Here is a 27,615-nt window from a genome sequence, read left to right as displayed (position 1 = left end):
CATCCTCCTTACATGGACTTTGTCACTATATAAAAACTTCTTGTGACTTCCTCCTTTGCTCTCGTCATAATTACTATGGCCACTAGACGTTTCCCAACAATAAAACGTAACAGTGGGCACAGACAACCTGTGGGGTCATTTATTTTATGGGACAGCCTCATAAAGCTGCCAGCGGGGCTGTAGACTCTTAGTCAAACTCTTGAAAAGTCTCAAACTGAAACAACACTAACCGCACGCAAAGTTTCGATTATCCAACACATCATTTTATTTGTGAATACTCACAGATATGATATTAATAGGATAATGTCATCATTTAATAAATATCTACATACGATATCTATTTTACTATGCGCCACAGTGTACATTCTGATCAAACATTTTAGTATGCAAGGCCGACAAAATATATTAAATTAAAATGAACGCACTATTAAACACCCTGCACAAATTACAGGAGGCCTACTAAATATCTGAACGTAACAGTTCGACTTACAGGGGAATTCCTCAAAAATTGATCAAATGAGTCACAATTTGACAAAAACCTATCCACATGTAACAGAAAATCAATACAACAATGTTAAAGCATGCTTAAAAGTCCCACTGGGAGTAGACAAAGCCAACATTTGCACAGTGCGGCGATCATGTCGAGATTTTTACACAGCACAGCCAGTTGTTACAATGACTAATGTTTGAGATATACAGCAGGTTTTACATCAACATTTTACTCACTTGAAGTAATGAGAACATAGACATCAGTGCCAGCCATCTTCTGTTGTATTAACGTGTGATAAGTAGGGGATTAAAAAGAACTGGTAGCAAATGTAAAGCTAACGGGTAAGTAACAGTAAATTTTACAGTATGTGCCCAAGACAAAATGATGAAAAATAACTGTAACGAAAGACTGTTGACAGCCAAAACTAACTGCACAGTGGATGAATACACGACGGCTCATTTAATGAAGTTACAAAAAAATGAAAAACTACATCAGCTGTTCTGGTTTAATTCTTTCAAAATGTTTTAAATGTATAAAAATCTACTTGTAAAAGTATAAATCCTTGAATTAGATAAATACAGCATTTTAATACTGATAGGTAAGTCATCTCTACTGCTTGCCACCGAATATTACTCAGCATATGATTTTAACGACTGTGTTCTCATCACTAACAGTTAGGTTGGGTCCTTCTTAAAAAGAACTTGATATATTACTTTAGAGATTTATTGTAACAGCTTTACGTAGTTGTTATTCATATAGAGATGCTTCTCCACTGACAACATGCTCCAGTGGCAGCAGGGTTGTTTGAAGGTGTGTCTGTTGGATGGAGGTAGCTTTAGATGGTTTCCTGTTGTAAATGTCTTTAAACCTGGCCATGACTTGGAGAGCTGCTGTGTTTATACTGTACGCTGAAATATTGAATATTTAATCAGTCACTATCAAACACTGTGATTTGGACAAAAAAAAAAAAAAAGACAGCTTAAGCAGAAATGGGCAATGTTGAAGTCCAAATACAGTGGACATGCAGTTGCCACTTCAAACCCTTAAATGTCTACCGAGGACTTCCAGAAAAAAGAAAACAAGAAATAATAAAAGCAATGAAGTCTTGACCACATCTCACATGAACCTTTTTGTCACCTTCTAAACCACTGCTTTTTCTAAACTAAACACTGGACACGCAAGAAACAAACGGATTTTTTTACCAGTGTCTGCCCTCTCATACATTTTCAGTCTTTGGCACCTTCTTTAAGTATTCCCTTCTTCCTTCCTGTTTAGGCACCACCCGCTAACACCTGCCTGTTCTTTGCACAGTCACAGTTTTTTATCGCCTTCTTCTCATTGGTGGTCTGTGTCTGAGACAGATCCTGGATCAGTTTGGAGTTGAGAAAGCGTCTGTAGGAATCTTTCTCCATCAGGATGTAGATCATCCTCTGAGCCTCGTCGAAACAAGACAGGCAGGGGTTCTGGACGTTCTGCCTGGTTTCTTCTCTGGTCACGGCGTCTAAGTTTACCTTGAAACAACAAAGAAGGAGGGGGAAATAAAGGGTTGAGATACTGGAGACAAAATCTGCTGCGATTTCAAGAACATAAACCTACATAAAACCTTTAATCAGACCGCCAACTGAATGGTATTAGTATAGTTAATGGGGCTTGTGTGTGTTGTGGTGTTGCTTTGTAGTGTGTCTGTGTTACAGGTTCCTGGCTGGGTGGAGCTGAGGGCTGTGAGCAAAGTGGAGACAGCTGGCCACTGCCTCCCAATGGGTTGTAAAAGACATGCCCCGTCCTGGCACCCGGGAAGCTCCCTCCTATGTTATGTTGCAATTGGATTTTCTGTCAAGTTAATTTAGCCTTTCCTTTGTTAGTCTGGCAATAGCGCCATCTGCCAGTTTTACCTGATAAAAAGCTAATGTTTTTGTTATCTTAGTAAAAACAAGATTAATCTCTGTTAATTAATATTCCTTTGTTTTAGTTAATGCCTCGCTTGTGTTTCCCTTACTTGCCGCGCTCTCAGAGTCGGGCTGCAACAATATTCAAAGCCTTCGCTCCCACAATCAGCTCAAGTATTCACTTCACTAAAGTAGAATGTGCATCTGCATTATTTATTATTTCTTTTCCTTTTTTCCTTCATCTTCACGTTTTTAGCCTCTCTCCGAGCGAACCGTTTAAGCTCTTTTGTCTCCCGCATTTCCTGCCTCGTAGCATTTTTTTTTCAAAGAAATTCTTAATTTACTGTTACATTTTTATGAACGCAATTTCCTCATGCTGATCCAGCTCACTGATTGTTTGACATTTCATATCACCGGTATTATTGTATGTTTCAGATAAAACTAATCACCTCATTAGGAGCATCTGCCTCAACATATTGCTGGTAGATCTGCTTGGCTCTGGTCACCAGCTTGGAGGGAGTTGTCTTCTTGTAGTCTTCACAGGCGACCCAGAAATCCATGTTCTCCTCGCTGAACTCCGACCTCAGGAAGCTGGTGAAGACTCTGCGACCCGCTAACACGGAAAAGAAAAAAACACGTTTCTTCTCAATATCAAGTCCAGCCTCACAGACCCACGAGTGAAGGTGTTGAGGTCTGCGATAACATTGGGCAGACTAGGCTGATTCGTGCCGTACTGAAGTGTCTTTAAGAGAAAATCAAAATGACCTAAATCAGGTACGTTTGGTTGCAGCAGAATCAGTAACATCGCCCCGATTTCAGGGACCAACTCCTGCACAAAGCTAGCCAAAATGATGGTAACTGCCCAGTCTGAATAAGCATATGGGGTTTGAATCTGCTCCCAGTTTCTCATCAGGAGCCAGGACACAGTGGAGTGATAAATAGCTAACGCATTCATTGTGAGTCATTAGTATAGTAACGACGATGCAACATTAAAAAACGGCGCACTAGGTTGTGTGTCCCTGGACCGGATTTGGCGGGGCCTCAGTGTGATTGCTTTACAGCACAAACTGAAGCTACACGCAGAACAACGCAGTAGTTACTGAGAGAGTACAGTACACGCAGATCCGAGCCTTTGTTCGAGTCCAAAACCCCGCATGACTAAGAGGCCAGATGGAGGAGACCGCTGAGGCCACGTTAAGATAAACCGAAGATCGGACCAATGAGAGACGTCTTCCTTCTGCCAGGAAGGCAGACATGTTGGAGGTCAGTGTGTGAAGTCATGGAACAGAGCAGGTCAGAACTGCACTGGTTTCCCGCAGGGCCATTGCTCCCCTTTTGTGTCCATACACACACACAGTGTAATTCTCAGAGGGCTTATACACACACACACACACACACACACACACACACACACACACACACACACACACACACACACACACACACACACACTCAGTACTAGTCAGCATGCCCTGAGGGGCCAATGACTAGTGCCTCCAGACACGTAGCCGAAAACAAGGGCATGAGAATGCGTCGGAGAGCGTCTGTGTGTTGTGTGTGTGTGTATATATATATATATATATAGGTTGAGTTTGCATGTTTGTGTTTCCCGGTCAAGTCCCCTTGACTGGTCTTTAACATCACGAACGCAGCGCCTAGGTGTCAGAGGATGTGTGCAACACCACCGCATCTGCTGTGCTGCGCTTCATTTATTTCCTTTTAATTTCATGCCTCACAAAGGGCACAGGAAGAGATCGAACATCAATTTTGAAACCTTACCGGCAGCCATTAGCGAGGAATGTGAAGGTCGGGACCTTTTCTGCTAATATTCCCATGATTGCAACACCATCATGTCACAAGAGAATGATCATATTTGGTTTTGTGGGGGGAGGGGCTTAGAAACCCTCACGGAGACTCTTTTGGAAAGCTAATGAATCAAGCATCTGCCCGACAGTTCCTGTCAGTGTTATGAGTATCAGACCAGTTCCCCTGGGTTTGCTTTGGATTTGAACACAGCCTCCTTCCGGTTAGATTTTTGTGGGTGTGAAACCATAATGTAACACTTACTGTCGCTGTTCATTATGTGGCTGAAAGACTCCTTCCATTTCTTCACCTCGGTTGCAGTGGGCACCCTAAAACAGAGACAAGGAGAGGTTTTCTAAATAAGGCTGCACAGACGGTTTGATCTGGTTTCATTCTGCGTTTTTTATGATTCTCAGTGTTGTTGTATTCCCACTTGGGAATTTATTATAAAACCATTTCTCCTGCGTATATCAATACGGTTTAATAAGGTATCTGCTGTAGCAGTATTTCCTCCACTGAATGGGTAGATAAACCTGCAGGCCTCCTCAGGTCCCGTCCAAACGAAAACAAAGAACTGTGCTTGAAGCGCGTCCCAGACGTTTTTCCATCACAATAAGACGGCTTTGCAGGGATCTCATTCGGATCCCAGCTTCATCAATTCACCGATCAATAGTGGCAGCAAATCTAATCGTACCATCATGGGTCATCTGACACTTACACAGCAAAACCTATGATACAACAAACGCCCCTTAAAGATTTCATCACCCCAGAAACAACAGCGGTATTGAGAATAATGAATAGCCCTACCTGATTAGAAAAGAGTAATCTATATCCATTACTTGAATAATGCAAGTCACAGAGGCTTGACACCATGTGTTTGTGTTGTGAATGGAATAAGGGATACTGCTGGTGAACAATTATAGCAGGAAAACTGAATACTGATTATCTATAACCTTCTCTGAATTAGTTTCATGTTGCTGAAAAAGAAAAGGTCAGGGTCTTGTCAATGTTAATCTGCTCATAAATAACAATCAGAGCCTTCCTGGGGGAATCATTAAGGCCGGAGTAATTCCACAACAGGGCATAATGTGTTCCTCGGCCGACGTAGCTCAAAGTCAAAAATTACTGCACATACAGAAACGGTATTTGTACCACACTCTAATCTCAGTCATGAGAGCCATTTTGAATTTTCCCCACGGCGACACAAATCAACACCTGCAATAAGATTCAAGCCCCTAGTCGCTGTAGGATCAGAGCCAAAGGTGAGTGATTTAGTGATCATGTTGAACGTCTTGTGTCCAAACCTCCGGCCAAGAAAAAAAGCATTGCATTTTGGCCCAAACCGGTAACTGGTTTTAATGTTGCGGCTGATCGGTGTGTTTAAAGCAGTATTCATCATTTTGAGGAGCGTTATCCTCTTACAGGCTGCTAACACAGCCGCCTTCATTATATTCCCTAAGTATTTCCCTATGCAGCACTTCCGGATGGAAATGCAATGCATGAATTCCTTTCAATGCAACATACACAGAGCCTCTCTCAAGAAACATGAATGGAGAGTTAGTCGTTTTAATCGTAATCTGTGCGAATGTGTCTGAATTCTCTTTTTGAGTTGCTGGAGGAGTAGCACAATGCGGGATCTGAAGAACAAACACAGGCATTTCGAACTGTACACCAAACAAACTAACTTAGATTAGCTCCCCTGACCTCTCTGCAGCAGCGGCAGCATTCTTCACTTTCATCTGCTTCTGATCCGCTGCTTGGGGTTCAGGCTTCTGGAGTAAAAAGCTTATTTTGTGCTTGATGTCTTTGGCACTGTGGAGAAGCAGACGAGAGGCCAGTGAGTGAAGTGCATTTTGGAAGATATCGGTTTGTTTGCATTCATAATATGTCTGCAAGAAGGCTTGCTGGTTTGAAGATCTGCTTTCTGTAAACAAGCAGTTTTTTTTTTGCTGTATCTAACTGTTGATTTCAAGTCAGTCATTGATAGAATAGATACAATAGCAAGTGTTTTATTTAAAATCAAAAGATGCATTTCTCAGAATCAGCACGTGCACAGATCAAGCTCAGATTGTTCAAAAACCACATTTTTCGTGATTTTTGCAGTGAAACACTTTTATCCACCTGTTGTTCAAACTGAATTAGTCTTACCTTTTCAAGCATGTTGCAGGGAGTGTTGCAAGTCCTTTACACATGGTGGAATGCTAGAGATCCCAAGTCAGTTGTGTTGTTGTAAATGTCGGCAGGGAGACGACAGTGTCACTGTGAGCAGCAGAGTTTTTATAGCAGCGTTCTTCAATATTAGACAGCAGGCTGCGGGTGTCTCCACCCCCAGCCAGGGGGTTTTATACCTCCAGCGTGCACACTGACAGAAAACTGACCAATCGCATCAGACAGTGAGCGGAAAGAAAGAAAGAAGCATCGAGGGAGTGAGAGAGGGAGAGAAAAATGGGGGAAACTTACAGCAGAGGGCTTCTCATTGTACGTAACCAAAACAGAAGGTGTGGAAGGCGTCTCAAGCATTTTGAGGAACTACTGAAGTCATCGCTCTGTGGAAAATAACAGACAGCTTTATCGAACGGAGCAAAAATGAAATCCAGGCATAGAGACTGCCGTCAGTATCCAGCCTTTCAGTTCAGTGCATTCAAGGAGGTATTTGTAAGAACGCGGTGTCATTTGTTTTTATTGGTGGACCCACTTTCCCTCAACCTACAGCAGCGAGAGTTCAAAGTCGAAACCCCCTCTATTAACTTGCCACTTTATTAGGCAACGTCCAGCTAAAACTAATGTGGCCCCGCCACAAATCCCCCTTCATGCAGGTCATCATGTTCAGTTTTTGTTCAAACTGCTTCAGAGAGGTGCCGATGCAACTGTGTGATCGTGTTGGAGGATGTGGGCTGTGGCGCTGTTGAACTGCTCTGTATTGTACAGAGGGGTGTTTCTCTTATTCAGCCTGCCCTCATTGATATAAACGGGGTGGATAAAATAATAGAAACACTGGCCGTCAAACCTCACAAAAAGGAAAGTTAAATGTTCTTTTTTTCCAAAACAATACATCAATCTGTGGGAACTGTCTCACCATAATCCACAATTTGTTTTAACCTTTTGCAGCTGTGAGTGGCTCGTCCATTTAGTTTTTTGCATGGTATTGCGTTACAGTGGAGAATATACTCAAAACCTGCAAAGAATTAGTTTGCAGCACGGAAAGGGGGCACAGCTCATATGTTGCTACAGCAGCGCATTGTGGCATTTCTTATCTCTGCATATTCTGCAGTTGATCACGCAAAATATCCTCTCTCTTAAATTTTGAAGGGACCAACACCATTATGTGTGAATAATGTATGTCAATTTACGTGGAAATTACCATTCCAGCTCCAACCAGGTCTGATAACGGTATTTAAACTTGGTCAGGCAAGGATGAAGACGGCAATAAGACGAGTAGAATGTGGTAACTTAAAAAGAACTGACTGTTTTTACCTGCTGCTGAGCAGCAGTTGGAGAAAATCCAAAATGTCCAGTTTTCCAGACAGCTGGACTTTAGATGAGTCCTCTGTTAGGATGTCCTCCGACTGTGTATCTCTAAACACCACAATCTGATCAAGACCTGTTCCCCCGTCAACAGGAATCCAAAACCAGCCTAACAACATAGGGAGGCCTGGTCTGGTGTTTGCTAAAACGGTCTTTAAAGGAGTCCTGAGTGAGGTTGTTATGGTCATTGTTTTTTTGTTTTAGCATCCGTCGCCCAAAACAAAGGAGCCAGTTTGATGATCGAGGGCACTGACAAAGAGAGATCTGTGTTTAGGAACCAGACGTTCATGAACTGAAACGGGTTGTTAAACACAACGGTCTAAAATCAGTCCCGAGGCACTGCATATCAGCCAGGTGATAAAACCCCTTGGCCTGAGTGTGAGCTGTAAAAATTTTCATTAGCCAGCTCATTTCAAGCTTTGTAGACTTGCACCCTGGTTTTCAAACGGTTAGAAAAAAAAAAAAGCCAACGACGAAAAAACAAGAACTCAAGGTTCACTTACCAGCTTCTTCTAGAGCACCAGGAGGTGGTTTTGGGTGGATGAATGCGGTAAAACAAAACAAAAAAGCACTGTCACACCAGAGAGTTCACATGCGCAATCCTGTCTGTGGTTAGGTTTAGGAAATAAAAGCGCTTGGTTGAGGTTAGGGAAAGATGGCGTTTTTTTTAGTTAGATGTAAACAAACTTTTTGCGTCTGAAGTCGCTGTCGTGGCTACAAGTCGATATTGTAGCGCAAGACTGAATATTTTGAACATATACGCCGTGTGTGAACATTTTACTGAACTTAACAACATTTCCTCCTTACGTTAATAGGACACGTGATCCAGTCACAATTACGTATCCTTCAAAACATATTTGCTGTTGCATTTTAGTTGTATATAAATGTAATTTCTAGGAGACGGGTTGGGGGGAATCTTGTTTCCTAGCTCGAGAATAAACTTTCACACACAATTAAAAACTTTCAATACATTCATTTGCCAACCTATTAGGTCTACCCATCTAAAACTGATTCAAGAGATGTATCGTTGTTTAGCCTTCCCTGTCTGATATAAATGGGACTGACAAAATAATAGAAACGCCTTTCTGTATGACGCCGTACAGTTCAACAGAGCCAGAGACTGCATCCTCCAAAATGAGGATACAGTCGAATCAACACCTCTGAAGAATAACCCTCAAGGAGGTTTATTTCAGCACTGTTGGATTAGACTGCATTAGTTTTTCTAGGCGTATTTGGCCCAACACAAATATTTCTGAAAGTACGTTTCGAGAGTATAATAACAATGCTAATCTTTATATTTTTTGAAAATGTTTATGGGGTCACTGGAGGCCTTTGGGCAGCGCTTACGGCCCAAGTTAAAATCAATGCAGACGGACTTGACAGACATAAAAACGTGCATGAAAGGCTGCAGCCATGTATGTAAAGTTAAATGACCTCAAAATGTGGCAGAGACACGGTGCGTAGACATCCTGTAAAGGACAGGGTTAGGGAGGTTGGTTCTGTTAGCATCCTGTCTCCTACCAACAATCAACACCGGGTGTCTGTTAACCACTTCCCGAACTGTAATGGTGGACATGAGTCAGTTTTTGTAACTGAGTGGGACAGCAAGCGACTTTTCTGTTTGATCGTTCGGGCCTTATTCTGTATGAGGACCTGTTGCGACTGAAACACAATCTTCGTACAGGTTGTTGCTGAAGCTCTCGCACGACAAAATTGCCATAAAACGGTATCACCACAAATCACATTCCTGCCACCGTCCATGATAAACTGTATAGTTGCATACTTGACTGAGACGCTTCCACTCCCCAGTTTCCACAGTCGAACACTGTCGGGATTTTAAATAACCTGCAGAGAAGCAGATGCCAGAGAGGCTCCACCGTGATTTTTGTTTGCTTTTGCTTTCTGTAAGAATTAAATATTAAAAGTTAGACTACAGCTTAAGTGCACATACTTGTTCTTGATTAAGTGCTGAGGGACTGCGAAGCCTCTCAGAGACAAGGAGCCTTGCAGACTGCTTTGATCAGCTCAGTCTTCTCATCAGCAGCCTCACCCCCAGGTAATAAATAAATGAGATTAAGCTATAGGCAAGCGGATTTACGTCTAAATGTCTAGAAGATAACTTTCTGATAAATGCATGCATGAAACGGAGCTTCGCCTCCCTCTTTCCTTCCCTCCGTCTCCTGGCGCCTCTTTTACACATGACCTCATATCTAAATCCGTGGCCCTGAACCCTTTTCCCTTTGTTCGATGCCAAAAAAGCAGCTCGGATTCTTTTCTCTAAGTGATCCAAGAGCAGCTGAAGCGTGGAGGACTTCCAAAGGGCCCCTTTAAAGGAAGAATTCATTCAAACAATACAGTAGTCAGTGTAGTCCATTTTTAAAAGATTTGACTACAATCATAGAGGAGATCATAATGGTTGTTTGTACATTTAGAGACTGGTCCTCTAAATGATTCATGTGCTGGCTCCCCATCATCTTCTGACAAGTATTTTTACACAGCTCACTACATCTGGAGAAAATAACAGCTTTGGGTCTAAAAAATAGGACCACCCGCATCCCCTATTAGTTACAGCCATAGGAAAATGCTATGTATGAACAAAAATACATTTTCAGCAAAACATTGTTTTTCTTTGGATGACATTTGTGCATGTTCCACAAAATGTTCATACAATTTATCTGCAAATGTTCAAAGCCATAACTTCAATTGGATTCTTCTTCTATACGCATCTGTGGAAACTAAAATTGTTCAGATGGTTCAGACAGTAAATGAGGAGAACATCAACCCCGTCTACAATGCCACCATACTGAGTAGTCTTCAAAAACAGACAAAACAAATCCAAGCCAAGGACCATTCACTAGGTAAAGTGAATGGTCTCAGTAAACTCAGTAAACAGAGTTAGCTTACATGTCATCCGTAGCACTTTTAAGGGCTTCTCGTGTGTTTTGACTTAAACGCTAAGCATCACAGTTCATTCGTGACTCTGGAAGACAGTAGATAGTACAATCCCAATTCAATATCTGCTGATGAAGATCATGTGCGACGGTTGAAAGCTCCGGAAAAGGGAAGCACGAGTTGGGATTGTTTTGTCAAACTATTATTTGAAAGCTCAATGATATTACATGCTAAAAACATACGTAAAGCTGCATAACTTTTCCAAAAACATAACATGTTTTAGAATCCGTTAATTGTCTGAATTGATGTAATTTTTTCTTTCATCCCAAAGTTTTTAAGACACCTTTATGGAACATCAACACTGTGTAGAGCGCACCAGATTCCTTTGTACAAAGAGACGCTTTTCCGGCGTCTCTTAATAGTCTGAACTTAATATTTATACAGAAAAAGACAGGTTGCCATTTTCCAAGTCTTCAAAAGAACATTTCATTCACTGTGAATCACTTATACCTATCAAATCCTTACATTTGATTTATTTGTCTCTATGCTTCATCAACAAATGAATAGACGGCAGCCTTGCCAAATGACCAACAGGGTGGAAGGCGTTGACAGCGGGATCGGTCCGATCAATTATTTCTCCATCATCTTTCCTCCACGTGAGGTGCAACACGTCATCTTCTGCAGAGCGGAAACTGACAATGGTGCTGAGTGACCGCGCATAAGCTGAGCTTTACAAACTTGAGATTGCCAGGATCAGCAGGTCTTTTTTTTATTTCATGGGATAAAAAACAATATTTTGTTTTCTCTTCACAGTTTGGTTTTCAGAACAATGGTTGTTGGCCGGACAAAATAGCTCTTATTTGGTTTCTGTCAACGAGGGTTTGATTATGAATTTTGCCTTTCAATCTCCTGTTTCTAACCGGCACTCATCCAGACAGCAGGATGTGATTAGAGCACCAGAGGCCAGGCTTACACAGCAGCAAGATGATGATGGCTCTGTGTGTTCCTGTCACACACACACACACACACACAAACACACACACGCGCACACACACACCCACGTACACACCCACACACACACACACACACACACACGAGACCGCACCTGAGAAGCCAGCCCGATCTCTCAACAGGCTTTTTCAGCCCAAACAGCATCTCATCGTACTCTGGAGAAGGTACACACAGACATGCTGGAGTTGGGTAACACCTGTTGACAGACAGCAAGAAATGCACACAAAAAAAACGAAAAAACTGGGCAGAACCAAGATTCTAGTCTAAATTGCAGAGTTGAAAGACAAAAATGAAACGTACATTATAACATAAAAGGATACGGCTTGTACAAGAGCATATTTTACATATAGTAACATTCTATTTTTCATTTTGAATGGTTATGGTACACAATCCCCAATGTAATGATCTCTGAACAATTTAATATTATTGTAAATGTTTGATTCGGGAGCAAAAGAAATGTATCTACGAAAGCTCCCAGTCCATAAAGGCTACCGTGTTCTTTAATTGCCCAAACAGCAAATTATGGGATGGAATAACGTACCAGTAACATACCAGCTCTTCTGAGAGTTTCACCAGGGACGGTTCTAAAACTGTAGTAATGTCGCAGAAAGAAATGGGTCAGATCAGATCTGGAGGGCTCGTGCTCTGGGAGGGCATGAATGCACTGAGCGAATTCCTTACCAGTCTCAGATTATGAGATTGTCCTGTGTGCAAAACTTGATATCTTGACATGAAGGTCAAGCAGAATTGTTGACCTGACATCGGTGCGAGATGAAAGCTAGAACATCCATCAGTTTTTAAGACATGTTGTTCATCGGGTGTTTGACAAACCAATGAACTGACTGATCCACATATTTGTTAATGCATTATTTCAAACAAATATGTGGGGTTTTTTTGTTTTGTTTTTTATTTTAAATGAATTTAACTGATGCAACTGATGATGGGAAAGTTACTCTAAGGAGAAATATTTGTCCAGCAAGTTCACACACGGGTCGAAAGAACCCGCACTGACCCAACAAGTCCTCAAACCCAAAAGACAAAATAGCTCAGTTGCTCCCAAAAGGACCTATTAAAAAAAAAAAAAAAAAAAAAAAAAAAATTTATAAGTGTGGCTTAAATTGTTAAAAGAAACCAATACAGACTGAGGGCAGGGGACGGGAAGGCAGTCTGCCAAATCGTGCAGTCACTTGCACCAGAGGAGGTCACTTTACAGGCAAATGTAGGTCACTTGTTATTATGCTTGACCCTCATGAAGGTAACTGTGAGGCAACAGTGTTAACCACCCAAACTAAAATACTAATATACTAACTAATTTTTCCCTTTCTGTGTTTTACATACATTTCTATTTTTCCAAACCACCACTCGTAAAAAATCCAGTTTTATTGTAACTGTGCTGACCGTAAGTTACCTGAGAGAATACCCTTATACCCTCCTATAGGTCATTCGAGGGGAAAATAGCCTCCAGTATTGATTGTGTTCATATAGATTCAGAATAGAAACCTTTGTCATCCGTTTTGTCCTGGAGGTTTTCATCAGGTTGTTTCCAAAGCAAGTCACAGCTGACGTGTTCCTACGAGCACTGTTTTGACCAAAACAAGTCAGCTGAATGAGACCGGCAGCGTGACAAGTTTATTTTAGGCAACAGGTTGGTAGGAAGGCAATCATCAGAGCTTAAAAAACAGTGTGTTTAATGGCTGCGGTATGGAACAACGGCCGTAGTTTAGTTTGATGCCCTTAATCACTAGTTAATTATTTCCTTATCGAGATATCAAGATAACAAAGCTGGTTTTCTCGTAATAACGGGTTAATTCGGTACTTCATTTGTAAATCAGGATGTCCCGGAACACAGAGCGGGCGCTGTCCCGATGGGCCAGGCAAGCTTTATGGATCTTTTGAGGGTCCACCGGCCCGCCGACGCGGTGGCCCACGGGGATTAGTCCCAGTATGCCCAATGGCCAGTCTGAGTAGGCACGGAACCCATCAGAAAATCCACAGTGACTGGAGCACATTGGACAACGCCCAGGTGCTAGCTGTTAAAACTGGACAAAAGTAAGCCAAACTGCCATCACAATCAAAGCATTGTTTATTTACATGTAATAATCAGAGCATCCACAATAATCAGAAATGGAAAACCAGCAGGGCGAGGCCCCCTTGAAAAAGCTGTTTACAGCTTGCTGCTCTCTCTCCGGCTCTCTGCCGTTGACTGTCTCCTCGCTTCCCTGTCGCTGCTCTTCTGTCTGTGGTACAAACATGAAAAGCGAACAGGCTAAGAAACTGAACTGCACTAAGTGACACGTCCTGTCTATCTTTCTGTTGATCGCCTCCGCTCTGTTTCAGTGCTATCACAGCCCAGCAGGCATCACTGCCCGATTGACCTCTCTCTCTCTCTCTGTCTCTCTCTCTGTGTCTCTCTCTTTCTGTCTCTCTCCCTCTCTTTTTTAAAATCAAATTTGAAAATGCATCCAAAATAGACAAACAAGCAATTTACGAATTTACAAATTACTTCTGTTATATCGCGTTAAATGTTCGTGTCTCCTTTCCTGCTTTATTTTGAAATACTTAACGTTCTTGGCGTTTCAGTTGCTGTCCTCGTGTGTTTCCTGCCCGATGATCATCCACACCTGTTTGATGTCAACTTATCTGCCCCTCCTGTTACTGTCAGTTCAGCCCTTTTATATACTCCTCTTGTCTGCCTTGTCCCTTTTCCAGATTGTCTTTGTTACTCCTAGTGTGTGCATTGCTTTCCAGTGTTCTCCTCATGTGTTTGCCTTATTGTTTATGACTTTGTCTTGTTTCTTGGTTTTTGGATTTTTGCCTACTCGCTGCCTGCAATTGTTTGTCATTATCGGACTGAATTCCCGTGTAAGACCCTTTGCCACTTCAGTAAAGACATTTCCGTTTTGAACGTTACCTGGTCTCCCATTAGTTTGGGTCTCTGTCCTCACCAGAAATGCTACAATTTCGTTATCTCGAGATAACAATAGCCCTTTATCACAAGACAATGATCTTTTCTTATCTCGAGATAAGGAAATAATTAATTTGTGATCTCAAGTTAACCCCTTTAAAAAAATATTTGCAAGTATGGCCATTCGCTGCTTCCTAATATGCATGACATATCACATTTACAATTCTATTCATGGCTCCAAAGGTCAAGAGGAGCCAGGGCAGCGTCGGAGCAGTGGATATGGACCTTCGTAAACTTCACATCAGATGACAGGGAATAAGCCCTAACCTCGCAGATCTCACAACTCCTCAGAGGAAGGACAGCAGAGCCCTCCAGAAGCCATCTATTTCATTCCCATCAGTTTGGAAGAGGACAGTTAGCAAAGGATAATTGCATCTCTCATGTGGTTAAGAGCTTCATCTGTCATCTGGAGAGACACTCTGTGGAGATCATGGATGTGGAGGGGAGCAAGCAGTTCCAGTCTGATACCATTATTACCTTTGGACCTGTCTTTTTTACTGTGCTCCTTTTTCAATAAGCTATTGAGAAAACCGAAAGCAATGGCGGGAAGCGTATCCCGGTTCACATTTGGATTCTGCATTTACCTCAACTTTCAAAATATCCTGTTTATGTTCAAACATAATAGTAGGACGTAACCATATGAACAGTGTCCTTAACCTGAACCGAAATCAGTGATAAGATGGATAGATCCATTTACCCTAGGTGTCATCCCACTTATGACTCACCAGGTAGGTGCAGCGGAGCAGGGTGCATTTCATCATCCCCTCTCTGCCTCGGGGTGACAGCTCTATCATGACAACATGGTCAATACATCTCTCCATTCGAACACCTTTACCCTCTCTTGGATGAGGAACAGATAGTGTGTTCATGAGATTAAAAAGTGTGAGCAAGGAAGAGGGTTGCAATGGCCAGAGGGAGGGGCCACAGGCACAGAGGACCTCTGCTTCCTGACTTGGTGTGAAACAAGTACCTAAAACTCTCACGCCCACTACACCAACAACACTGACTAATTCCTTCATTAGGTACAACTGAGCAATCCAATCCACTAATTATATACATGAGATGAACCAAATTTTAGAGAATACTTTAAAGAATATTATAAGATTCACAAAGGTAGAATTCATTGCAGGGGTTGAATTACATCATACTGCACATGTGTAATAAATAACAACAAAAATAAGCCACACCAGCGGCTCTGTGAGGCTGCACTTTGAGCCCGAGTCCTAGTCCTGCAAGGGTCCAGTTTGGGTCATTGGGTCATGGGGTCCAACCCGCACACGGCTCGAAAAACCGGAAACCAACCTGTTACCCATAATTACAGAATGATAAATCAAATCTGGTTTCGACCCAACCTGTTAATATACTATAAGTCCTGCAACATAATCCGTACCTGTAATGCTGATTAAACATGGAGGCTTCGCAGTCACGCACTTTAAAATTCATCCAGATTGTTTTTAAGCAGGGTTTGCATGATGGCTGGTCCGAGGTTACCTGCCGTTTTGCGTGATATACTGTCCCGTTCAGATGTGCAAGGCACCCGCTGATCTAATGCAAAGTGACCCAGAGATTACCAAGTTTGCAGTAATCATCTGTCCTCATATCCAAAGTGACTGGCTTCTGCTATCAGTCAGCTGCATTCTCAGTTCGGTAATGATGATGAATTGAAGGGTGAGAGGTTGTCATATAGCGGCCAATGATTCTTGATAAAAATTACGTTGGTTCTGTTTACACTCATTTGGGTTTTCTGTTTTATTCTTTCATTCTCACGTTTATTACGCCTGCATTTAGCTCACGTTTACACGTGCCCAAACTCGTGAATGAATAATTCGGTGGAGACCCGCAGGTAAACAACCTGGTGCGGGGCTCTTGAGCTAAATGTAAGCAAGCTATTACAGTTCATCCTGTGGGGAATATCAATGTCTGTACCGAATTCTACAGCGATCTATCCAACAGTGGTCTCAACATTTCACTTAAAACCAGAATTGTCAACCTCACAGTGGCACTGGAGGGAAAAGTTAGGGGATCACCAAGGTTATTTGGCTACATTGTTTGAGAACCACGAATGGATTTTGCTTATCCGTCTAGCAGATGTTCAGATGACTTGGTGGCAAAGGACCAAAAGTCAGGAGAAATTTAACAGGACCTTGAATATTTTTACAAAAATATTGTAGTAATTACTGAAGAAAAAGTAGTGGACTGATTTTCATCCCTAAAGTTACACCACTAGTGTAACTAAAAACAAATTTTAACTTTGTCTGCCATCTGCTTATTAGCTTGTCGTCCGTCCATTGGACTGGCTAATACTGTGAATATAAATTTCTAATATGAGAGCTCTTGATGTTATTCATTTATTTAGGATTTAGGGATATAGGAACTTTTATTTTTTGATAATTCAATAAAGTTGTTTAATGTCTTAAACTTGGCTGGTCACCGGCTGCTAGTTGTGGTGTTGTTACGTGTTGTCATCGCTTTTTCTCTGTGCGGTAGTCCAGCACTTTAACATCAGGGGATTTTTGACTGATGGATTTTGAGTGTCTTTAGGTGACGCTGTTCCTTTAGACTGTCTAGCACCACATGCTAACTACAGTTTCTTTGTCTGATCCATCCTTTCTTGTTTGGCAGCAGCAAATGTAGACTGCTGCAGTTTCAGGTCGACCGAGGCTCCCGCGTCTCACACCACTCGGGCTCCCGCACCCCAACCTCTCCACATGAGGACATAGACAGGACGAGAGCAGTTGTTTTATTAAAACATCACATACGGTAACTTTGAGGAGTTTTGTCTTGCATGACAGTTTAAACACCGGCCGGCTCCAATGATTAAGGGTTGCTCAGGGATTACCGTAAAGACAGCTTTCATTATACGCCTCGAGCCATAGCAATTTTAGCATATCGAACCCAAACAAAGACACAGACTTTTCCAGCTTCAGCTAAATGACCCCTAGCACAGAACACATGGTATTGCTGCAGAAGAGGAGAGAAGGCTACTGGGGTGATTGTTTATAGTGCTCGTCGGTAAGTCATTCCTGACGGTCCATAATGAGCTGTGATGAGGCTACGTGTGGAACAGCATGCAAGTTCAGATACCTATCAGAACCGCTGTTGTTGGGTGGCCACGTTCACAGCTTTGATCAAACGCGGTGACAGCGCAATGATGGATGCGTTACTGGGTTGTGTGTGTTTGTGCATGCTTGAATCAGCGTTGTGTTTATGTGCTTGACGCTGAGTGAGTTGCCTGCATGTAGTGTGTAAGAGCATTTTTGTGTGTTTATATGGCTTTGGAGGGAGATTAAGTGCTCTGCAGAGTGTTTGGTTCCTCGTCTAGAGTTCATGAATACCTGGCTTAATTGGGGCCACACTGACCCTATGACAAACACTGTAATGCTGATAGATACATGTATACAAGGACATGCTTTTCCATTTTTGGCTTGATGCTTGAATTAAAATTTCATCGTCAACCCCAGTAAGGCTAAGCTACTTTCACTTCACAGCTCTTTTACAGCCCTCTCAAATTTAAAATGACATGTACCGGACTCGCTTTTGTCGGATTTTCAAAAATCTCACAAGACGCATTGCTGCCACCCTCTCGTTAAAAAAGAAAAAAAGCAGCATTGAAAAAACACTGAACCCTTGTCTACCCTGTGATGTTTCCCATGCCCACTTAACCTGGCTTGCAAATAAAAGAAACAAACTATAAATTCCAAAACCTCCCCTACCTTTAGATAAGATCATTCTTCTTTTAATCATGGCGCCTTGTTGGCCTGCGCTTGACACCTAACATCTGTTGTTTGTGTTTAGCAAAGCCCGACTTCAGCACAGAATTGGTTCCGGCGGACTTGAGGCCTCTCACATGTGTTGCCCCTGAATAGTCCATTCACCACAACTCTCTCCATCTGTTACAGAAATGTTTAAATTACCAGTTGAGGAAGTCAGTTAAAAACCCGAAAAGTGCTCTCAGAACAACTTTACAAATACTCCTACATAAATAATTTGTTTTGGTGATTTGAAACCTGCCATAATGATCTAGTGATTGCTACATTTATTACATTGCAAAAATCGAGCTCTGCAGGTGATTATTGTTCGTCATTGTGCTTGACCTGATGATTACAATTCAATGGTTCATAAAGCAGTCACTGCCGTATAATGTAGTATGCACAGACATAGACACACATACCATCTTTCTATAGATTTCATTACATCTGTGGTTGTGTCATATAAACAATGACTATTACAGTCAGACACAGATTGACCATGGGTCCCTCTAGAGACACACTCTAGGACTCTGAGTCTGCGGACGGCCTGTAAGTGTTTTCGGGCGTCGCAATGTGACCAGCAGACGCCCGTGTCATAGCCACAGGCCACCGCTGCACAGCTGTTGTACTGGAGGATGCTCTGTGTAATAACAAACGTCAGGGTCTCGTGTGACAGAGAGAAAAAAGGATCCACTGCTTATTGTGATAATGTGGTTTACTACGCATCCAACTTGTTTTTAACATCAGTAGACAACCTGTCAGACCTTGTATTTCTGCTTTTGAGTGCAATATACCGTATCAGTGGCAAATATCCCCAGGGTTCCTGAAAGAAAGTAAACGGCTAATGATGCATTGTGTATGTGGGTGTGATAGTTATCCAGCCTAAACCCAAGTGAGACATGTATACACCCTGTGTACCACAAAGCAAGGAAACAGAAGTTGCCATTGCTCGCAAAGGGCTGTATATCGACCAACCTTTAAAACACAAAGCTGTAGTTTGCAAGTGGAACTTCAGTGGGATGATTTGGAAGCTGTTATCCACACTTTAATTACCAATCGATTAGATTAGTGTAACTTACTGCTCTCCGGCATCGGTAAAAAACAACCTCTCTCCTACAGCCCATCCAAAACCCAGCTGTTTGGATTTTAACTGGTACAAGGAGACATGACCGAGACATGACGGTGACTACCTGTTGCTTTGCCATTGATTACAAAATTGCAGTTTACGCTCAGAGGAGGGTTATATAAAAATGGATGGTGCAACACAATCCATAAGCAGTGATTGGGGTCACCAGCGCTGAACTCGATGTCAAAGATTTGAACAGATTGTGAGGACACTTGCTGCGATTCCACTGCATGTAATCAATTTCCCGTCAAATCTTTTTGTTTAAAATGTTGGTGTAGCCGGGCTTTTAGAGTCAAACTGCAAGGGTTCAACATTCAGCTTTATTTTCATTGTGCAATACAGGATTGCACAATGAAATGCAGTTGCAGCCGCTCCAAGCTACAAACTCAGGAAATATACGTTACACTCACCGAGCACTTTATCAGGAACACCATAATAATACCGGGTGGGGGCTCCCTTTTGCTCTCAAACAGCCTCAGTTCTTCATGGCATGGATTCAACAGGATGTCGGAAACATTCTGGTCCACGTTGACCTGTTTGCTCACAGTGGGGCAGCCGTGGCCTAAAGTTTAGAGAAGTGGCCTTGGGACTGAAAGGTCAGCAGTTCAAATCCCCGGACCAGCAGGGAGAAAGATGGATGAGGGAGTAAATTAACACTGGGGGGAAATGCTGCAAAGTAGCTGCTCGCTGCTCCGTGCTTGTGTGTATTCACTACTTACAGATGGGTTAACAGCAGAGGTCAAAAACAAAACATACTGGGACAATAATGGATTCTTCTTCATAGTTTCCGCAGATGAGTCAGTTACACATTTATGCTGCGAATCACCCGTTCTACCACATCCTAAAGGTGTTCTGTTGATTTGAGATCTGGTGGTAAATTGTGGCCCTAAAGGGAAGCACGTGGTCAGCAACAATACTCAGATAAGCTGTGGCATTCACATCTCGATTGACTGGTATTAAGGGGACCAAACTGTGGCATGAAAACCTTCCCCACACCATTACAGCACCACCACCGGACTGGACTGTTGACACACGGCAGGTTGGTCCCCTGGATTCATGCTGCCGATACCAACTTCTGACCCTACCATCTGAGTGCCTCAGATCCAGATTCATCGGACCAGGCTACGTTTTTCCAGTCTTCATCTGTCCAGTTATTGACACTGTCCTCAGATTGATGTTCTTGACTTACAGGAGGAAACCTGACGACGTGCTGTTTGTTGTAGCCAGCCAGCCAGCCAAGTTTGTGAGACGTTTTCTCTAAAAAAAAGCTTTCTCTGCTGTTTGGCTCCAACAATCGTGCCCCGGTCAAAGTCACAGAGACCACATTTTTTTCCCCCATTCTGGTGTTTGATGTGAACAGTAACTGAAGCTCCTGACCTGTATCTGCATGGCGTATGCATTGCACTGCTGCCACGTGATTGGATATTTGCATGAATAAGCAGGTGTACAGGTGCTGAGTAAGTAAGTGAGTGTATGTGTCTGTGTATACGGTATCTCTACATGTGCTAGCATCTTTAACTTCTAGTTGGGTTCCGCTTACTCACAATTCAAGTATACAATCCAATAAATATTGATGGTTTAAAATCATCCGTTATCAATGTGTTAATAATAAAGTGTTATCCCGTTAATCATCCTCACTCACATAACGATTGTTAATGGGTTCACCCACTTAGACACAACTGAAACATTTTGAATTGGCCCTTTTCTGCACAATGTATTCATGTTTCTGTCCAGTAAACATCACCTGTCAGTCTTCATGTGGGGATTCAAAAAGCTGTGAAATTTGATTTCTCATGCGCAAATTTCCATTGTGGTTATGTTCGTGTGTCAGAGAGTGCGTTATTGTGTGTGCGCACGCGCGCACGTGGGTGGGTGTGTGTGTGTGTTTGTTGTCTGTCCATTCGCTGCCAATTAAATGGTTACACCAACTCCTCCATAGCTGGTCACAAGGTGTGTAATTTGGGCTGCAGTCAGGCCGCAGGCAGAGATGTCGTCTTTCTTTCTTTGTCATGGAAAATGCTATTTCAGGCCACAAACTGTTGGCCAACCTCACACTTAAGGGCAAGGACAAGAGCATTTCAGACACCAGGGTAGAATTCATTTGGGATTGCATTTTAAGATGTAAAAAAAGCTTCAACATGCTTGAAAAACAAACTTAAACAAGTTTTTTCCCACACAATTCAGCTGCATTTTTTGGGGGGGTTTAGGATCCTCACTCTGTGCTGCAGAAGGAAGATCTATGTTTTGTTACGTAATAATTCAGGGTCAGTAGGAATTTATAAACAGTAAAATTAACAAAAATCTCTGCTTACAAGGTTCATTTAAATCAGACCGCCACTGTAAACTTCAAACTTACATAAAGCCGTACAGCAGTAGGTTTCCGCCATGTGATTCTGTGTCGAATTAGCTTTAAAGGGTGTAGCTGCTAAAGTCAAGTCAAATCCGGTCAGTTTTATTTATATAGTGCCAAATCACTATACAAGTTACCTCAGGTCACTTTTCATTTAGAGCAGGTCTAGACCGTTCTCTTTATTACATCATTTACAGAGACCCAGCCTTCCCCCATCAGCGAGCACTTGGCGACGGCGGCGAGGAAAAACTCACTTTTAACAGGTATAAAACCTCGAACAGAGCCCGGTTCTGGGGGGGAGGCCGTCCGCCTCGGCAGGGTTGGGTCGAGAGAAAAAGAGAGAGACGGGAGAGCGACTACGTAAAAGTACTGGAGTGAAGATAACTCAATATTTTCTTCAAACATGGAAATTCCCAAGCGTCAGTACACACCTGTTCGACTGCTGAGCGTTTGTATGTGGTTTAAACACGCTGAACGCCACACTCCAGTCGCTAATAGCAGGTGTAATGTACATCACATTACTCATTTTTCACCGAAACAATCAAAAAACAACATCTTGTGTAACACCAATTAGAGATTTGTGTGCGTGTGTGCGTGTATGTGTGTATGCGTGCGTGTGTGTGTGTGTGTGTGTGTGTGTGTGTGTGTGTGTGTGTGTGTGTGTGTGTGTGTGTGTGTGTGTGTGTGTGTGTGTGTGTGTGTGTGTGTGTGTGTGTGTGTGTGTGTGTGTGTGTGTGTGTTGGGGATGGTTTTGCCATATGGTATAGAGCACTCAGCGACATGTGCTCTAGCTCCTCGAGGGAGGACTCGCCCACCGGCTCAGTGAACCCTTGATCCCAGAGGGTCAGCGCAGAGCGGCAATGGGAAACTGTCATCAGCAACTGTAATCACATGTGCAGCTCAGTTCATCAAAGATAGACCCACCTAAACCCCTTATTACCCACATACTTTCTTATCTAACATTATACGCATGAAAAGGATGATAAGCATGGGACATACTCAGCGCACGAGGTATATTGAATGGTACGTTACCCACCCAACCGTGGGTTAAACTGACGACGAACAAATTCGGTTTAACCTCAGAAGATTATTTAGTTGAAGGCAGGAGGTAAATGTTACCACGTACTTTGCAGTGGCGTGAAGCAGAAAAATAACGGACACGCTTGGTCTTTACCTCCACCTCGTTCATTATTGCCCCATCATGCATTATCGCTTCCATAGAGAGTTGTGTTAAGCTAATGTCAGTAAAGTAGTATCTTAGGTATATTATTGCCTCTGTGCTTTAATAATACTACGATGTTTCCCCAAGAAATTAGATAGAGGTTATGATGCCCGCTCGCTGTGATTTATTAAAGTACAAATAATTATTTGCTCAGGGAAGAGATGAACGATAGACCTCTTTACACCACTTCACAGCCGTGTGACGTACATTACATAATAAGTCATTGCTACGTGGCTGAAGAATTTGTAATAGGGAGACAGTTTGCACTTGTTAGACTAAAGCTCATCTGTAAACAAGAAGAGATTTATGTGAAAAGACACGGCGTGTTTGAAAAGTCGTAAAGTATGATTTTTAAGAACAGTTTTGGGTCCTTTATTTTTGCCCAGTACAAAAACACAAAACTGCATATATTACTACGGTAACCAACCTATTGATGGTAGGAATATACAGGCAGCTCCAAGTTAGCCCCAAAATATGACTTGACTCCTGTGGGAAAGTCCAGTCTTTTGTTGACCCATCCATCCACCCCAACCACCTCCTAATGCAGACTTTGTCACGCTATATACGACGTCACCGGACTTCCTCCTTTGCTCCTCTCACCATTGCTGCGGCCACTAGAAGCCGCCTAACAACAAAGGTAACCGTGGTTCGTAATGAGCTGCTTGCTCAGACGACCCATGGGGTCGTTCTTTGAGCCTCGACTCTACTCCCCTACGGACGCGCGCGCGTACAGCTGCAGACACCATGGACGCGAAGTTGTACTTATTATACCACTTTCTAGTCCACCTGGACTCCGCTTGGTGCGGACCTTGTGCAGCTGGTGCCCCTGTAGCATAGCGGTCACGACAAATCGGAGGAAACACGGGCGTCCGCACGGAGCCTCGCGCACACCCTCTGACGATGAGACTTACGTCACTCTGACCCTCTGAAAGTATGAAACTGGCCTTACAGGGTGGCAGTCTCTGAAATTCCAAATGCATTATGTCCTAATCCATAAGAAGTGAGACCGGGAACTATCCGGGTCTGCCTCTCCAAAGTGGTTTTTACATTTTCCCCCGTGAGCAGCGAGACCCGAAAGTGAGATGAGATAGACTGTGTCACGACAGCCACAGTTGTTCCTCAGCTTCGCTCGTCTTAACTCGTTCTCTTTCTCCTGCACTGGTTGCTGCCCTCTGATATGAATCTTCAGTTTACATTGCTGTCGTATTATCTGTCTATATTTACATGTTATTCTCATCTTATTCTGAATTTGTTCATTTTGAACCGACGGGGCCTCCTCAACGTCCCCTGCAGCATTACCTCAGGCTGGTAAACAACATACTCAGTACCTCTGTGTGTGAGCTAAACCGAGAGCCCCTTTTCGGTCTGACGTTGCATTATACTGTAGCACCCCCTTGTGTCTGATATAAGACCAGGTACACTGAATCCCTGAGAACTGAACCATTGTTTCTGGGAACTGAAAGGACTGCTTGACTAAGTTTCGACCTTATGATTATGTACTTGTCATAGATTTTCATGATTATATATATATATATATATATATATATATATATATATATATATATATATATATATATATATAGAGAGAGAGAGAGAGATAGATATAGATATAGATATAGATATTTATATAGATATATATATATAGAAAGATATTTATATAGATATATATATATATGTGTATATATACAGATAGATAGATAGATATAGATATAGATATATATAGATATTTATATAGATATACTGCTATTCCTCTCTTTACTCTATGTACGACCTGCAGTCACAGGCCAAGCAGTATGTTTTCTCAAAGCAAACTTTACTCTCTCTTCTCTCTTTATCTGAAAAAGATAATTTTGGTAGGACATGAGCCACTTCTGTCCTTTTTACCAAAGTGCTCTTTGCCCTATTGAAACCTATATTTAACCGAGACAGTAGAAGTACCTCAAAATTGTTCCCAAGTACAGTCTGCAAGTAAATTTACCGTGTTGCTTTTCATCATAGGTTGAGACATTTCAATCTGGACCAAACTATTAAGCCAACAGATCAACCAACAGTCACTAGTGTGGCTAAAAAAATGAACCCCAATCCTGTACATAACCCTGCACAAAGTCTGTGCTCAAACTAGTTGTGACTATGTGCTCTGTGTTTGCATTATCAGGAGCAGCTACAATGCCTTGTCAACAGCACACAGACATACGTAATAATTACTACGGCCACTAGAAGTCATTACTGCGGTCAATTTCACTCATTTCACCCCCTGACCATTCGCAAATCCCAAAAATAAATTAAGAAAAAAAAAAAAAAAAACGTATGATGCAGCAACAGTCACCAATGCAATAGAGGTGACAGATATGTGTTTTTCCACTATGAATTCAATGTGTAGAGAGAGTGCAAAACCCTTTTGTGAAGGAAATATGTGGAGATCCAGACTTTGAATGGCCAGATGCTCTATGTCAACCTTCAACTCCAATGATTTCAATTCTCAACTTCAATTTTCAATTCTCTGGACAGTTTCCAATATCGCCTAACCCTCACCGCACACACAACACATTTGCAGTTGAAACCAGAAATAATTACAAATTTCAAGTCTACTTTTAATTTCTATTTTTAATTGGAACATTTTCAAAGGAGCCTTTTTTTTGGCACACGGCATTTCCTTGCATAAGCTTAAATTTTATCAGTTGTGTTAAGCCTGCAGCTTGAATTAGAACTGCGTCACTGTTGGTTTTTCTCTCAAACAAAACAGCAGTGTTGTGTGCCTGTTGACATGTTAACTTATGGTCTGGAATGAATTTCAGGAACAAGCGTTTTGCTTGTTCTAGTTCCTTGACCCTGACTCTCAAGTTTTTCAAACGTATTTAACTAATTATCTAATGCACCAAATTCTAAATTTTTGTGATATTCTCTAGTTCTAATCCAGTTCATGGTGGAGTAACAAAATGTTCACACCATACATTCATTCTCAGAGACACACATACAATATAACCTCCATCGCGATCCCCATCTGTGCTTTGCCAACCAATCTTAAGCGCTTAATTCAGATTGGTACTGTATGTATGAGAAGTCATGTCCCAACAGTTCTTATGTAAGTGTACCAGATAGAAGTTGCAACACAGCAACTGCACAAGAAATATTGATTTTAGCCTGGTGATTGCATGGATTGTTTATTTTGTTATGACAAAGGTCGACATGTTTCACTATTGGATTGCCAGCAACTATTGCAAAAATAGTAGCCTCTCTTTCCCTTAAGCACAGATGTTGATTGGTGACGACCGAAGACTTTCAGAAGTTAACTTGGGTAAAAATTCAGAAATATGCCTAGGCGTTGTATGCCTCAGTTCATGCCCGCTGCTTATATCCGGCGGGCATTTTATACCCACGGCCTCCAACGCACAGTCCAAAGAATTTTATGGAGTGAGAATGACCCTTTAAACGAATCACTCGCACAACAGATTGTTTGATACTCTGCACACCTTGGTTAACGTTCAGTGAAACGGTGTTTCAAATAATTATTCTTGCAACATCTGCACACGGCCGCTAAAGCTAAAAGTAGCTGGTTACGGTTAAGTAAAGATTGTGGTCAAATAGTTAAAAAGTCTAGGGTGAAATGAGACCACTCGGACCTCTGCACGCTTACTTTTTGCTGTTCTGTACACTGCACTGCTACGGGTACCTGCACGACCAAAGAACGGTGTCACTGGACATGCAGCGAATAAGTCACTCAAACTGATGGGTTAGCGTGTTGCTCTACTAGAGTAATGTGTTGAAATGTCCACTATGTATGCTACCTTCATAAAGTATTTGAAAACACTGGGGGGCCAACTTCCTCTAAGCCTGCTCTGCGTGTTGCATCGGTTCATGTCCGTTAGAGTCAAGGGGGATTGGTAGCTGTGGGTTAAGCGTCTCCTGTGTAGCTACAGAGTCTGTGCGCGCAGCCACGTTACACAACAACGCTCACGTTCACCTCCTCAGAATTTGCAGTGATTTTCCGAAGGCCGTGGAGATTTCTTAAAAATTCCCCTTTAAATTCACAGAAGTGCACCAGTCAATGGAGAGTCTGAAGTCACTACCGCTACATTCCCCTCTGCTGTGATGTGATATAATCATGGCCTGTTTACCCTGGAGGTGGCACTTCATCAAACGCTGACAGTGGCGACGTGATACGGCTTTGGTCAGCTGCTAGCTGGTTGTAGAGTGAGATGTATGAATGGACTCAGACCAGATAGTTGATTTGATTATTGATCATTGATTTGATTATTTTACATCATTCTTTAACTTTTTTAGATTATGACTTACTTCTGCATTAGTGCAACTTGGCAAAGCTGGTCTCAGGAACAAGAACAAGAATTAAGCGTAGTCCTGGATAAAACTGAAGTGTCAGTGACAAGAGTGGATCAAGTGACTTCCAACCCTATATCTATTGATCTCAGACTGGAGAGTAGGACTGCAGGGCTGATTATCTACCAACTGATAAGGTCCATTGTGCAAGCCTGTACAGTAGCTGATTGGCTGGCAGATAGATCTACAGATGCAGCATTCCCTGATAGGGCCGTGTGTTTTGTGATGGGTGTGGGGGTCAATGGTTATATTTACCTGTGG

The 27,615-nt window shown here is 42.3% G+C and overlaps 1 protein-coding gene across 3 annotated transcripts; it reads right to left on the bottom strand.

Annotated features, from left to right (window-relative positions):
* rgs4 (regulator of G protein signaling 4) lies at positions 1–27,432 on the bottom strand. Of its 3 annotated transcripts, none has more exons than XM_040129728.1 (6): positions 27,313–27,432; positions 6,328–6,725; positions 5,884–5,991; positions 4,444–4,508; positions 2,826–2,989; positions 1–2,001 (listed from the first exon to the last, which is right to left on the bottom strand). In XM_040129728.1, exons 2-6 carry the CDS (start codon positions 6,369–6,371, stop codon positions 1,762–1,764), a joined length of 621 nt encoding a protein of 206 aa, XP_039985662.1. In that variant the 5' UTR covers positions 6,372–6,725; positions 27,313–27,432; the 3' UTR covers positions 1–1,761. The 3 variants fall into 3 exon arrangements, with proteins under 3 accessions (XP_039985662.1, XP_039985663.1, XP_039985665.1); XM_040129729.1 differs by lacking the exon at positions 27,313–27,432 and adding an exon at positions 9,656–9,739; XM_040129731.1 differs by lacking the exon at positions 27,313–27,432 and having other exon boundaries at positions 6,328–6,552; positions 6,640–7,096.
* Between the last annotated feature and the right edge of the window lie 183 nt (positions 27,433–27,615).

The sequence above is a fragment of the Xiphias gladius genome, chromosome 6 (assembly GCF_016859285.1).
Source record: "Xiphias gladius isolate SHS-SW01 ecotype Sanya breed wild chromosome 6, ASM1685928v1, whole genome shotgun sequence".
NCBI lineage: Eukaryota > Metazoa > Chordata > Actinopteri > Istiophoriformes > Xiphiidae > Xiphias > Xiphias gladius.
Note: the sequence above shows the minus strand (reverse complement) of the source record. Positions and strands in the feature narration are given on the sequence as shown.